This window comes from Ailuropoda melanoleuca, chromosome 11 (genome assembly GCF_002007445.2).
Source record: "Ailuropoda melanoleuca isolate Jingjing chromosome 11, ASM200744v2, whole genome shotgun sequence".
Taxonomy (NCBI): Eukaryota; Metazoa; Chordata; class Mammalia; order Carnivora; family Ursidae; genus Ailuropoda; species Ailuropoda melanoleuca.
The window spans coordinates 48,921,193-48,936,930 of NC_048228.1; the positions used below are offsets into that span (position 1 = coordinate 48,921,193).

General features: G+C 43.4%; 1 protein-coding gene across 2 annotated transcripts in view; it reads right to left on the bottom strand.

Moving 5' to 3' along the window:
- The window catches only part of FRAS1 (Fraser extracellular matrix complex subunit 1), a 414,631-nt gene extending 403,580 nt beyond the window's left edge, over positions 1-11,051 (bottom strand). The window contains exons 1-2 of one of the 2 annotated variants that reach the window (XM_034671646.1): positions 9,851-11,051; positions 2,464-2,495 (exon numbers count right to left, since the gene is read on the bottom strand). In XM_034671646.1, the coding sequence (XP_034527537.1) occupies positions 2,464-2,495; positions 9,851-9,926 (108 nt within the window). In that variant the 5' untranslated portion in view covers positions 9,927-11,051. The remainder of the gene's footprint in view (positions 1-2,463; positions 2,496-9,850) is intronic. The other variant, XM_002912484.4, reaches the window with a different exon arrangement.
- Positions 11,052-15,738: the final 4,687 nt, after the last annotated feature.

Sequence of the window (15,738 nt, forward strand, 5' to 3'; positions counted from 1 at the left end):
CCGGATTTCTGTGTTTTTCCCCAATCTTTTATAGTTGTTTCTCTTACACTTAATTTGACAGCAAATTTTTAGTGACTCACCTCTATGAGTCTTTTTAAAGTATTCACCACAGTTCCCTTAGAAACAAGAATGTTATTTCTTTTCACAGCCACATTTCGGCAGTTAAACTATAAGTCAGATGTTGTCATTCCTCTGCGATAGCTCCTCCAGTGGCGATACACCTTACTGAGAGGACAAGCTCAAGTAAATACAAGGCTCCTCCCCCCGTCTGACCTCGTCCTGCCCCTGGATCGTGCACCGCAGCCACTCTGGCCTCCGTGCACTTCTTCAAATGGCTAACCAGGCTCCTGCTTCAGACTTTACCATTGCTCTTCCCCTTCTCTGGAATTCTATTTCCCTGGATATCCAAGGAGACTAGCTCTGAGAATGGCCACTTTCAGTCTTCGCTCATATGTCACCTTCTCTGGGAGGCCATCCCTGTCACCCTCTTTGCAGGAGCCACCCTCATCCTCTATTTGGTATTTTCTATGTCCCTACTCCCCTATTGTTATCCTCCATAGTGCCTCCTGACATTCTACGTATTTTACTCATTAGAATTCAAGCTTCATGAGGGCAAGGATTGTGTCTGTTTGTTCACTGATGCATTCCCGGTGCCTCGAATTCCACAGCTGTCCACAGTTGTTACTCAATAAACGCTTGTTTAATAATAACCTCTATTATTGTAATAAATGTATTGTCTTTCTAACTGAATTGCATAATTACAATAATAAGTACATTGCACTTGAGGAGGTTTAGGAACACACATGGCTGAGTCTTGGTACGCAAAGAAGCCAACTGGTGGGGACGAGGAGTGCTGTGGGGCACTACAGCGCAGCCCACGAGCCCTGAGCAGCCATAGTCCTGGAAGGAGCCAGGGCATGGAACCGAAGAGAGCAAGGTCACCTGTTAAGTGCAAATTGGCCAGACGGTCTCTCCTTGAACTGGATGGCACTGCCCTCTCCAAGTACTTGATGCTTTCATATTCGAATGCACACACAGAGCAACACCAAATATAGAAGACAGGCTAGCCACTTTCCTTCAGATACGGGGGAACAACGGAAAGAAGACAGGTTGGCTTGTTCTGGTCGATCCCATAATGGTCAATTTACCTTTAGCAAATCTCTTAAAACCTCTCTCATCCTCGGTTCTTCATTAAAAGGGGGGAAGGTATAAAATAATACATGGTCTGCTTATTTCACTCGTCTATTGTGTCGGATAGATCAATAGTTATGATTAAAAATTATGAATCATGTATACAGTAAGCAATTCTCTTCATATTCACATGGATAACTGACTTGTCTATAATATCTACTACAGTTCCCCAAAACTGGTGATGTATTTTATAGCACTTTGATTTTTAATGATTCCAAAAATGTATTAAAGAAGAAACACAAGGAAAAGTAGGCTTTGAAGGGCACGGAATGAAAAAGAAAAGGAAAATGGCTTTCTCCTGATTCTTTAATAGAAAAATATGAGGGGGAAAAAACATAAATCTCCAGAGCAGTAACTACATTACATAAAGTTCAAAATCAAGAATATAACTGTGAACATCTACAATTATCTAGACTGTTGGATATTTCTGATATTTCTCATCTATTTCAACACCACGAGGATAATCCAAGATGACTTATTAATATCGCACACGTCAATAGCAGGTTGTGATGTAAATGAGCAAACCTTCTCGAACCATTTCAGTCCTGTTTTTATTATAGCATTTATTAAACCAAAATAAAAAAGTGGTGAAGAATGACTTGTCACACCATTTATTAGAGTTGATGGAGTGTAGACCGTCTTTTCAATAAGGTTTAACACACTGTTATGCACCATAGTACATTATTAATGAAAAGAAATGCATGAGACTTGCATCAGCTTTTCCCCCAAGTCACGATGACATTAAATTCAAAATCAACTCTACCCTACATGGCAAAAGTTCAGAGATAAAATGTTAATTTGCTTGTTATTTATCAAGACTTAAAGTCATAATTCAAAGCAACAGTCAGGAATCCTCCACACTGTACTTCAATTTAATTATTGTACTTTTCTTTTTTTTTGGGGGGGGGGGTTCAAAGGAAAAAGCAAATGCAATGGGAAGATAAACAAAGTATGCGCTAGTTCATATCTGATGGGAGAATGGGATCTAATTTTCTTTCTGATTGAAAGAACACAAAGGACAGCCATGGAATGAAAATCGTGTTGGGTGTATGAACTTCTTCTCCAATACCTGAGTATTCAAATGGAACTAATTTGCTCTGGAAAAGGTATTAAGTAATTGAGCATGATCGTGCCAAGATGAGGGATAATCCTCAAACTGTGAAGGAAAATAAACATATTTTTACAATGACAGGGTCACCTCACTCACTCAGCAACCTCAATCATGCATTTACATTCGAAAGAAATAAACCAAATATATGAAGGATGACCTACCGCCAACAAGGAACCCTGATAGACACAAGCACCTGTAGAGAAAAACAAAACAAGAATTAAAAGGAATGCAAAATAGACCAACAGGCACTGCCCCAGCAGACTTCGGCGAAAACTCCATCTACATGCATCATAGTCAGGAAATTGTGCTTTTTACAAAATCTGAAAAGCTTGAGCATTCTGCCCCTGAGGAAATAACCCCATACAACACAACAACGGGAAAGCATCGCTAAAACTTATTATTTGAATTTTAAAATAAATGTATTTATAACGGCATGCTATGTATACAGTGTGTGTTTTTCTATGTGATAAATCAGCAAAGCCTCAATCATCTCATCCCAATTTACTTATCCAGGCTTCTCTGCCACTCTTTCGTTACAAAAATTCTCCAGTCCGACCCAAGAGGCCAACTTAGGATCTGGTGATAAAACTTCCGTATCTCCATGCCTTTGCTCATTTTTGTTTTCTGCAGGAGACACACTGGGTCTTTTCAAGTTCCTTAAATTTGATCCCATCTCCTTCAGGTAGTTTTCCAGCCCACAGGATTATGCCCTTTCCCCTTTGCCTTCACAGCACTCGGTGCCTGCATCATCCATTTGTGAATTCATTCTCACGTACTTCCCAGCAGCACCCTTGCTAAGCCTGTGGAACTGCTGCAGCTACTCCGCTCCAGTGTCCACATGTACTCTTGCCAGAGGGACTGCTTCTTCTTCTTTGGTTTCCCTAACCCTTCACATAGTAGGCATCTGATTAGGTATTGGCGTGATCATCTTTCTTGCCTTTCCTTTTAAGGGATGTTACATTTTATAGAGAGAAGTGCAGACTGTAGTTACTTGGAAAGAACTCTTCTCCTGAGCTCTTGAACTCCAATACACTTTTCACCCTCTTTTCGCTCAATTTTTCTTTCTAATAGGCTGGTTATGAATTGATACATCTTTCTGTTTTCCATTCATTAAGCACCAAATAAAAAACAACAGATGATTTGCTTTGAAATAGAACAGAAGGTTAAATGTGAATGGGACAGCCTATATTTTCTGAATAACCAGCATATCATAAAATAAATTTTGGAAAGTGTTATATTTGAAAACAACGTAAAATTGCAATCCTAATTTTAAAAAACAAACACATTCAACCAATCTTTGAACAGCACAACAGGTGTTTTTTTTGAACCTAGAAACATGTGGGTAGTGTGCTAACGGCTACTCTCCCAGCAGCTGCACCTACAAAACAGACTAGAATAGCAGACACACACCACGGCAGAAGCACATCTTGACAACAGGCCACACTTGGTGTCCAAAGAGGGAAGGACACACTTTACTGCGGTGCTTGGCCTCCAACAGATCATTCGTGAAGTCTCAAAAATATTAACATCTCGGAAAGAGCCAGTCTGCCTCATCCACCAATCATGGAATCAAGAATAATCTTCAAGGAAATGAGATGGCTATTTACACTTGGGGTTTGAATCAAAGATCTCTATGAGCAAATTTATTGGAATGACATATGCGCCCTTGACATTCAAACAAGAATAACTTGAGATAAAACCTTGGGAGAAAATTCTTCTTAACTCACTTATGTCTCTTCGAGAAACAAAGACTTAGTATTTCAGTCTATGGTATGTCATAAGAGAGATATGTATGTATACATAAATATATAATAATCATATATGATATATATGCATATACATAAAATAATCATATAAAACTCAAATAAGTATATATCAACAAAATTCAATTTCTAAATTATTTAAATGGACATATTTAATGACTTCTGATGTTTAAAAAATGAACAGAACGAGCATCACTGAGGTACAATTTAACAAAATTCAAACTTTAGAATAAACAAACAAAATTTAACCTTTAGAATAAGACCATCTTCAAATCATTTTACTGCCCTCCTACCTAGCAATGCCTTCCAAAAGCCAAATATCTTTTCAAAGCTCCAAAAGGAATGAAGTCACTTAAGAAATATCCAACTAGCCACATCAAAACTCATTCCTGGAAAGTTAGATAGATGTTATAAACCCACTGTAACATAAAAAATACAAAGCATCGAGTGTGGCACCACATAATACACTGGTTAAGCCAAGCATCTGCTAGAGACTCAAGTCAAAATGGTATGTAACTGCTGATAAATTCCATCATTAGGAAAAGGAAATAACTCAATTTGGATTGCTCTATGACGTACAATTCCAAAAGAAATGAGCTTTGCCCTCTGAGGGCTTTCCTAAAACGGAACAGCTCTACCCGGAAGGCAGATGCACAAATGAGTCTCCGGTAACACGGCTTCCAAAACCTCATTTCTACTCTCTTGAGAAAATATAGCATTCCAGTGTGATGCCCAGTCCTATCAAACATTTATCACCACCCAGTGCCAGATGCGGTCCTCCAAAGCAAGCATATTTCTCCCACACTAGCACACTTCTCACACCCACTGGCAGAGGAAGTTGGAGGTCTGTTGGCAGGGGGTACTGGGTGCGGCTTCTGGTTCCGCACCAGAGCAGAGGCCTTTCCACCAACTGATCCACTCACAGAATATGGACAACAAAGTTGCTCTCTCCACGCATTCCTTTTTTTCCTAAAGGAGGACAGCTCTATCAGAGCTTTAGATTTATGCCTTTATCTGCGCTATAAAGGAAACTCCAGCTCAAGGTGAATTCTGACAGATGGTGAGGATCTGGAAAAAGAAACAGGACTTCTTCAAGAGAAAACAGGAAAAATAAGAGACAAGAGAAGCTAGAATTCTCTGACCAAGAACTTCGCCAGTTTTAAGGCGTAGAATACAATTGAGATACTGGGTAATTTAAATTCCAACACTCTGTGAGAAAAGCGCAGAAAGTTTTGCAGGGTGAAGCGATCACATACAGTGCCGAGAAGGAAGCCCAGATCCCCAGACCTTCCTGCATGCAGCTGACTCCAGTCTTGTCGGTCACATAGGCAAAATGTTACTTCATAATCATTTAACTAAGGAAGTGTCTATTTTTAAGCTTTTTTCCTTTTTTTTTTTAAGATTAACATATCAATTTTATTTATTTTTTTTATAATTTTTATTTTGTTATATTAGTAGGCCAGTGATGGGTATTAAGAAGGGCACATATTGCATGGTGCACTGGGTGTTATACGCAAATAATGAATGATGGAACATTGCATCAAAAACTGGGGATGTGCTTTATGGTGACTAAGCTCTTTTTCACATTATCATATGCTCCTTTATGAGATACCTGTATGAAATCTAAAGTTTTCAGAGAAAGTTTGAAATCTAATTTGCATCAGTACTCACACCCAGAAACTATTCACTACAGAAACTATACCTGGTAAACTGAATAAATTAGAGAAGTTAAATCCAAGAGCTGCAAAACATCAGGCCCATTAGCTCAAAGACAGAGTGGTATATATGGCCATAAGATATGAAGAGATTTGGAGAGCGCGGTATCACAAAAATATGACTCATTAGGAATAAGCAGCCACCAGTTAGCATTTAAAATGTTCAAGCTTTATGTTGTGTTATAATTCAGCATATGGCTTTTACACCGTGGAACAGTTAAAATAGGAATCGTTTTCTGGACTGACAGGACGGCTCATGTCCTGATTATTGTAAACCAGGATTCAGATCAATTAATAGAGTAGTTAAAATGAAGACGGGCCAACTGTTTTTGAGCTACTGTAAGATTTGGCACACAACTCCAACTTTGCCATGTGGTGCTCTCCTCCCTTCTCCTGAGCCATGTAGTGGAGGGTATTTATGACTACTTGTGTCTGAGTGAAATTGAGGGATACTGTCACTCGAGTTCCTAACAGTGAATGTGGATGGCTCTGGCCTCACTAAACAATGTATATGCAGGATCCAATCCCTAGAGGAGAACAGAAATGGAAATAGCCTAGGACAATACACCTCTTTATTTTCACTAGCGGGTAGTTACAAAAGCCAAAAGATGCAAAAGTGCAATTATTCAATATTGGGAAACCCACCAAGGACCAATGTTCACATATCCCTACTTCTACTTTACTGATATCAACAATTACTGGGTATGCAAACCTCTTCAGCACGGGTAGTATGCTTTTTATATATTTGTATTTCCCCTACCAGACATAACCATGCACATAAGCTCTCAATAAAGATTTGTGGAATGAAAGAATGAAGAGATGGGCTATTTTCCCCAGCCAATGTCTTCTCTTTATTCACTTTGGTTTTTAAAGATTAAATCTTACACAGAAGGAACTCTCCAGCCAAGAGTAGAACCAAATATGCTGATTCACCCAAAATACAACACATTGTCTATCAAAATGATCTTTTCCAACATATTCTGTTAATGACATTCATTTATAGGAAAAGTCTGGAAGGTTGTGGGATTGACTAAGCCACATGGGGAGTTACAGGACACAGACAAGAACTCAATTCTCTCAACCTTCAGTTCAATCATCTTTTCCTATCTACAAGCCACCATGTTCTACCTAGTGTTACTTCACAGGATTTCCACGGGTGAACACAATTCAAAACGTGCCTCTCCAGAAAATGTCATGGCAAAGCTGGTCTGATTCAGAAAGCAGTCATGTTTGCTAGAAGTTTCTCTGTGACTTCTTGATTTCATGCAGTTCTCAAATCATAGTGATTTGTCAGTTCGGCAATACAACACAGTATAAAATAACACTGCCAATGATTTGCTTGTAAAAATTCATTTTTCTTTTAATAACTAACATAAAATTCAGAACCAGAAAGTTGCAACTGACCACAAATAAGGCAGCAAATGTTGATCTTTTCCCCTCTGCTGGATGATTAGCAAAAGCATCTTACAGCTATCACCTAACCAGCCGACTTCTGCATTTGGTAAATGACAGAACCACAGGCCAAAGAACTTAGGTGGTTCATTCGAGGTCATACAGCAGTTTATCTCAGAGGCCAATGTAAGCTTAGTTCAAAAGACTGTGATTAGGCAATACTCATTCATCTGACCAGTATTTTTTAGCACCTAGTACACACTAGGAGATGATGTGGAGATGTAAGAGTAATTAGGAGCCATCCTAAGCCCTTAGTGGGCACACAACTACATGAGGAAGATGGAAACTATACCTTTATCAATGTAATTGTAGATTATTACCTGGTGTTCTAGAAGCATGTATGAGATGCTCTCTGAGCACTAAGAGGAAAATACAAATTCTGCCACGGCTTGGTCAGCAAAAGTATCAAAGTGTATGTCACACCATGGGAAGTACACATGTAAATGCTTCTTTTCCATTTCTAAAAACCATTGCCAAGACTATAAGAAAAACTTGAGGAAATCGGTAAGATCCTTAAGTTTTCCATTCTTGACTTCAATGCCCTTATTTTTAAGAGAAAAAGAAAACCCTGGCAGAACCAAATCAAAGGTCTCATCAGATGACAGCTGATTTTTTGTCTGTGGGTGGGCCTGATATCACTTCATTAATTTAATTAAATGAGATAATGTATGTAAAGTGCTTGGCATAATAGAAGCCAAATAACATGTGCTCAATAAATGTCCACAATGATTCGTTCATTTTTAGATAAGGACCATTCTGAGTTGGATGAGAACTCTCAGACATCTAGCAATCCAATTTTTGACAGAATTCTAGAATGCCCTGAAGGTGGGGTGAAACAGTAAGAAGCAAAGTTTCCAAAGAATCTTTGGAAGAATAGCGCGCCCCTGGCGACCGGCCCTCCTCCTCCCCTATCAAAAGACTTTGGATGTTCTTAAACTTTGCCCATTGTACCAACCAGTCTTCCAAAGAGCGAACCCTGCAGGCTCTTAATAATAATGGCTTTTGTAATTTCAAGAGATTTGGTTCTGAAAAACTGCATCATTCCAACTGCCCCCTGGTGAGCTATCAGGGAGAGAGAGCACATTTCCCGTGTTGCTGGGATATGATTCTAAATAAGAAACTGCCACCACCAAGTGAAAACGTAATATTTCTAAGTTTCAAATTCAGATTTAGATGGCCTGGGTTAACCCTCCCATCCGATTTATCATTATAATTAAGCTCTATAAGTTTTATATTTTAAAGTATGCACACACACGCACACGTACAATACACACATATTTCTACAGGTTATGACCCATTTGGAGAAGGCTGCACAGGCCCCGGACGTGCTTTTCCTGGAGAAACTACTTGACTTACTTCCTGGGAGGGTGCAGGCAGGCGGTAATTTTACCCATGGTAAAGTCCCCAGTACTGTGCGTGGACCTCAAGGCCACGCCACTTTCTCCATGGAAACTAGCAAGGAAAAGGCAGCTGCTCTGATGGCTGGAGGTCGATCCAAGGCAGGGCTTTGTCCTCTGCCTGGCCTCCCGCCGCCCCCAGGCCGGCGCCCCACCTCTGCACCTTCAAGCCACGCCGCCCCGCCCGGCGCCCGCCGCCGCTATGGCTCTGATTTGCGGCGGAGCAGGTGAACTCTTCATCCCGCAGCCGGATGAATAATGAATGGAGTCTGTAGGGGAAGCCGAGAGCCCAGACGGTGGATTAAGCCTTCTTTTTCCCGGCCCGCCGGCTCCCTTCCCCCTCTCTAAGTACTAGCTAAAGGACTTTGCCGACTCCTCGGAGCAGGTGGGAGCTCACAGCGCCTCGCATCCCGGGACCCGCCATCTCTTGACCCCCAAACTCTTAATTTACTTATTGATTCATTTATTTGTCTGAACCCGAACTGCTTTTGCTATCATGGAGACAATTCCCACCGTCTCCTTCCTCTCCCCCAGCTCGAGGTTTTACACACAAGTTGGAGCCCTGGAGGAAAACCGGGAGTGAGGGCGAAGTAGGAGAATGAAGCTAAACTCTTATTAATCACTTTTTTTCTAAGGAAGCAGGCAGACTCGTGCCTCTCCGTACTGGAGAGGTTCCTCTCAGTGCATTTGAATTGTCTATGTCCAGAACGCGCTCTAACCATCTAATTATAAAATCTTTACTGGACTTTACAGGGAGACTTGCTGGGGCGAGGAGGGAGGGAGAGTGGCGAGGGTTTTAAGGTCCCGGATTTTATGTTTCATAGGAGCGGAGGTATTTTTACCCAGGTAAGAGCAATTGTTCGCTCCTCGCCTACGCTTCACGTAGTTGCTTTCCGTTGGGGGAAGTGGGTAAAAAGAGAATACAATCTCAGAGATGCCACCTCAATTGGTCACCCACCCACCCAAATGCACTTAGGGCAGAGAGGGAGGCGGGAGACAAGCTTGCGATCGGAATGCATAACAATCAGGAGTAGGAATCTCAGAAAAAGCCCACTCCAGCTCCACTCCCACCCACCCACCAACCCCCCAGAAAACTTCCACTCGACCCACAATACCATAAACACGCTTGGCTTTTTAAACAGCACGATCACGATCTCTCGCTCGCGCTCTCTCTCTCTCACACACACACACCAGGGGGGGAAAAAGGCACCGTTCTCTCACCTTCCGAATGATGAGGCAATGTTGCAAATCCCGCCAATGCTAGGGCCACCCCGAACCACACTTTGAAGGCACCCATTGCCGCTTCGACAGCCACACTGGAAGAGCCCAGCCTTCAGCATCCAAGAACCAGCTCTCGCCCCAAACACTGGCTCCGGCGCCCCGGGCCGGCGCGCACGCAGAGCGGGGGTTGACGAGCGGTTGCCTCGGGGGAAATGCGGCACTGGACCAGCCCCGAGTGACACTCTTCAGCAGCTCCGAGGCGCCGGGCCGGGCGGGGGATTCAATTCTCTCACTGCCGGCGCGGAGAGCGCGCAGCTCTCCAGCGAAGCAGGTCGCCAACGTGGGCTGAGCTTGGGAGAATAAAAGAGAAGGCAGCGCGCGGTTCTCCGCGGTAGACTCGCGGCAAAGTTCCCGTCACCGGCTGATCCGACCTCCCAGCATTTCTCTCAGACTGGACACCTCCGCTCCAGGGTCTCCGACCGCGGAGATCCCAGCGCAGGTTGGTCTGGAGCAGCTTTTTAAAGTTCACTTGACAGTCTACGTCGGCGCTGCGTCGGCAGAGGGGATCGCCAGGAGCCCAGAAAGACCACCCACCCCTTGGCTCGGCTGCCGGGCTCCGCGGACCTCAGCCCCCGGCGGCCTCTCGCAGGAAACTTTGTGCAGTGCTGCGGGAAGCTCCCGGGACTCGGCGGCGCTGCAGCCGCACGGCGCCGCCTCAGGCTGCGCTCCCTGCAGCAGCCTGTTCGAAAGCTTCCGCTGAAAGAATGGGGGTGGCGGCGCCGGGGGGCGCTGCTGCTACTTTCTCGCCTCCGCCCCTTTCCTGGGTGAGGACGGCTGTGGGGGCGCGGCTTGGTCCACGCCGACCGCCACCTCCGGACCGGTACACCCAGAGCTGGTCTGCGCGGTTGAGGTGTGATTACGGGAGTGCAGGAGGAGCCATAATTTTAAATGCATGAAGGAAAGAGCTAGAGAGGCTGGAAAGGATTCCGAACTCAATGCCACTCAGACGAGAGAGCTCGGATACGCACAAAATAAGGCCCCCTCTGGATCCCGGCGTTTAAAGGACACAGGCTCCGCCTTCCTCTGCCTCCCTCGCCTCCTTCCTCTCTCCTTTGCTCGATGTGAAAATGGACCCAGAGACTTGGAGCTTTGGCAAAGATTCCAGAGAGTCACGTGGGGAAGGGGAGAATCAAGGAGGGGGCAGTGAGGGGAGGCCGGGAGAGCAACCTGATCCCCTTATTCGTTCTGCTGGAGATCATATTGCCTTTGTCTGGGGCGGGATCAAAAGTGGTCACACCAGAGAGGTGGGGGAGTAGGGCGGTGGGAGGGGTGTGATGGCGTGGTCCTTGCTAACTCAGGCACTGCTGAGAGGCCACGAACCGGGTCCTCACCTCTCGCTTCGGGAGGGATCCAAGAGGAGTTATACCCATATTCAAAGACCCTAACGCTATCCACCACCCCCAAACCCCGCCACTCCTGCTGGACTAAGTGCGTGGGGGCAGATCTGATCTATTTTGCTCGCTCTGGGACCCTCCTGTTGTCCCACCGCGGGTTTTACCAGCAGCCTGGAAGGATTTTGGCTTGTCTGTCCTAGGCGGGGCCTCCCACCGCGAATGCACCTTTACCTCTCCTAGAGAGAGGCTGTCAGTGGAACACTACGCGGTCTCGGCGCGGTGGCCAGCTGCGCCCCCAAATGCCAGTGACTGGGAAGTAAATGTCTTGGGAAGGCAGACAGGGGCGCGCACTTGAAGGGTGGAGGCCTTGATTCTGGTCAGGACCGAGTGACGACAGCAGTTTTTATATGATCAAATAAAAAGAGCTGGTCTAGGGTTAATCATTTTACAAGATGAGAAGGGTTACATCACATGCTGGCTGGGTTCTGATTGACCCAGAGAAGAGACGTCCTGGTTCCCTTAGTTGACCAGAGATGGGTGAGCGTAAGGAACGGGAGTTTGCCCAAGCAGCAAACGCTGAGCAGTGAAACGGCGTGGGTCCCACTTGTTTCCAGTCTTTACAACCACCCTAAAAGTGGGCGAACGCTCAAATGCTCTCACTCGCTACTTGGAACAAATCACTTTTCACTATAACTCAGTAAGTTGTATGTATCACTATTTAGCCAGAGCAAAATGGGAGCCCCTTACAGCCTGGCACTGATTTTTGAGTATTTAGAGGAACCAAGGGTTGTACAACTCACCCTCAGTCTCCCCTGAGTTGTGATGGTCTCAGGAACAGTCTATCACCTCTGGATCTGAAACACATAGCAGTAGATGCTCATTAAACGTTTATTGAAAGAACCAACGGAGTAAAATAGTAAGTGCCTAATAGCAGTGGCCACATCAAGTGCACTTGGGCATCTTAACCTCCCCTCCCCAGAAAAAGATCCCTTCTCCTTTTTTATTTAGAAAGTTGACATTTTATCAATCCCATATAGTGCTATGAAAACTCAGCTTCCAACACAGTCTGGCAACCAGGTTACCACTCCTAATTCACTCCTTATAGAAATTTTGTACCCACCACTGACTGGGAGTAAGTAACTTAGACAATTTGTTCTCTCAAGAATCTATTTGATTTTATTTAAAAAACCATACAATCATGGCACTCAAAGAAGTTTCAGTAAGACATCTGTTATACTTGTGCTAAATCCAAATGTGCTACTTTTTAAAAAGGAAAGGAAATGAAGGAAAGAGGGGAGGTGGGGGGAGAACAACATTTCCAAGTTACCCCAAATTTATCATATGCAGTATTTATATATAACACCACCCCCCCCTCGCTCCACCACCAACCCTGCACACAGGCCCACACACTTCATCCCTGATTAGCTAGAAGGTGAATATCCCCAGAGTCCCCACCCCAAGATGATCAAATGGTTGAAAGGGTCAAACAATAAGTAAGTAATAGTAGCACCTTCCATGGCCACTTAAATTGAGATGTCAGGAAAATAATTTTTTTGTAGATTTATTTATTTGACTGAGAGAAAGAAAGAGAGCACAAGCAGGGAGAGTGGCAGGCAAAGGGAAAGGGAGAAGCAGACTCCCCACTGAGCAAGGAGCTGGAAGCAGCTGGACCCCAGAACCCTAGGATCAGGACCTCAGCTGAAGGCAGACACTTAACCACTTAACCGATTGAGCCACCCAGGCACCCCAGGAAAATAATTATGATTAGCATAACCTATTTCATTATGATGGAAATTTAGTAGGCATTTTTATGGAGATGCAACTAATGATAACTAGCCTCTCTCTGTAACTTAACCTCATTCCAACAACCAGTGCTTCCCCTGACAAGGAGTTGTCATCTCACTAGCCAGAGATAGTTGGGTCTGATCTTCAGTCCTCTTCACTTACACGTCAAGATTCCACAACTTCTCTTAATATGCCCCACAGTATTTCCTTGGATTAGCCCTACTGTCACCTAGTGACATTTCCCTGACCTTGGTTCTGCCCCGTTTGGGGAACTGATTTATCAATTCCTCCTGTAAATGATGGCAAAAACAAAAATAATAGCCAACACATGTAATATAACCATAATAGCCTAACACTGTATACTTTCCCGTTTAATCCTCCAACAACCCTAGGAGATAGGTACCATTATTATTTCCAATTACAGGAGAAATACTGATGTTCAGAGAGTTAAGTAACATGTCTAAAGTCAGACAGCTAATAAATGGCAAAGCATATTAGAGCAAGCAATGCTAGCTGCAAAAACAAGCAACCTCCCAAATTGCAGTGTCTTAAGACCACAAAAGTTTATTTCTCAATCACATCCTGGCCCCTGGGCATAGGTGACTACTTCTTGTTGCTGCGGCATGATGGAACACATCTGCATGCAGCCTCTACATGGGGCAAGAAAGCGATAAAGGAGGTATTACAATCCCTAAAGGCCTTAGCCCTTCCTCTCACAATCCAGTGGCAAGAATGAGTCATATGGCCCCAACTTAAAGGCAAAAGAGGTTGGACCCACAGCGGAAAACATGGATATTTAGTGAGCGCTAACAGAACTGCTCCGCTCCAGAGACCCTGCTCTTAACTATTTTAACTATCCTTAGCTACACCATCCTGCGTCTCAGCAAAGCCCCAGGTTGAACCTTCCCTACTAACACTAGGGCTGTGCTGACTGTTGCAACTGTTCAACTTGTCTTTACTCTCTTTTCCCTTGTTCCCTTCTGCCCCCTTTCCTCTGCTTCTCACTGTCTTCTTTCTGTGCAAACCCACCCTATGCATGGAGCCTTCTATCATATCTTTCTCCTATGCGTGCCCCCTCTTTGTACCTGCCCCGAGGGTGTGATCCTGCAGTTACTGTTTTGTTCTGGTTTGTCAGTTTCAGCACAAGACAATATTTGTTGCTTTTTTTTTTCTGCTTCAAATACTTATACCAAAAAGAATAATCAAATAATACAGAAGTAGATACACTGATGGGCTCTGCTATCATCTAACCCCTCCATAAGAATAACCACAGCAAACACATTCAAACATTTTTCTCTGGTTAACATAATTATTTTGACAAAAATACAGTCACAGTTTACATGCTATTTTGTATCCTTTTTTTTTTCTCCCACTGAACAGTATAGCTAGGCCACCACTTCTAAGCCAAATCATATTGATGTATCTCATTCTGTTGAAGAGCTGCCTGGGTTTATATTATATGAATAGGTCTTTATATATTTAGCCAATCCTCTGTTCAAGAATATTTACCTTGTTCCCAGTTTTTTGCTGTTATAAATAATACAGCACTAAATGTCCTTATAAAAGTCCTTTGTACACTTACTCAGTTATTGCCCTGGGATAAATTTGGGAGGTGAAAGTGCTGGGTCAAAAGGATGCATATTTTTCATTTTGATACCTATCATTTAATCTTTGTAAATCTCAAAAGGCAAATGGCATTCTGCTTAACACTACTTATTAACTGTGTCACCTCAGGCATATTACCCTCCCTGAACCTCAGATTCCTTGCCTATGAGATGGATATTATAATAAAAGTCCATTACACTAAAAGTCCTTGCATAAAATAAGATAAAATTGCTTAGCACCACATCTGACACATGGTAGCCACTTAACAGATGTTAGCCAAGTGAAATATAGGTATTTTTTTTAAATCGGCATTTCTTTGCTCATTAGTAAAGTAAAACAATTTTTCTGAATTTATTGTATTTCTCAGTGTGTGCTTGAATGACCTCTTTATGTAAGTGGAGTTAGTGAGGTTTTGTGGGGTTTTTGATTCTGTGCAGAGTTGAAAGAGTTCTTCATATATTCAGAATATTAATCCTTTTTCTGTGAATTTAGGTATTGCTTTAGAGAAGGGAGTGGCTGTTTACCATTTATTTTTGTAAGAAATGATAGTTTCCCCAGCAGTATCACTAGAAGGATATGGAAGACCAAAACCCCCCCAAAATGGTTTCATATCTAGGATTTTTTTTCCTGGAATAAACAAAAACCCCAAATTTTTTGTTGTTGTTGTTTGTTTCATTGTTTTATCTTCTCCATTTGGGACAGCCAGTGGACTTTATATACTGGTTCACTCATAGCCGCTGTGGTAGGCTGGGGTCTTTTGTCCTTGGTCAGTGACCCTGCATCACTCTTGTCAAATATTTTTATTTATTTTTTTTTAAAGATTTTATTTATTTATTCGATAGAGATAGAGACAGCCAGTGAGAGAGGGAACACAAGCAGGGGGAGTGGGAGAGAAAGAAGCAGGCTCACAGCGGAAGAGCCTGATGTGGGGCTCGATCCCACAACACCAGGATCACGCCCTGAGCCGAAGGCAGACGCTTAACCGCTGTGCCACCCAGGTGCCCCTTGTCAAATATTTTTAATATCAGCCCTGCGCCTGTCATAACAACACAGCAGAAAGCCAAGCATCAGAGGTCATTGAAAATGCCAAATGGCCACAGCAGC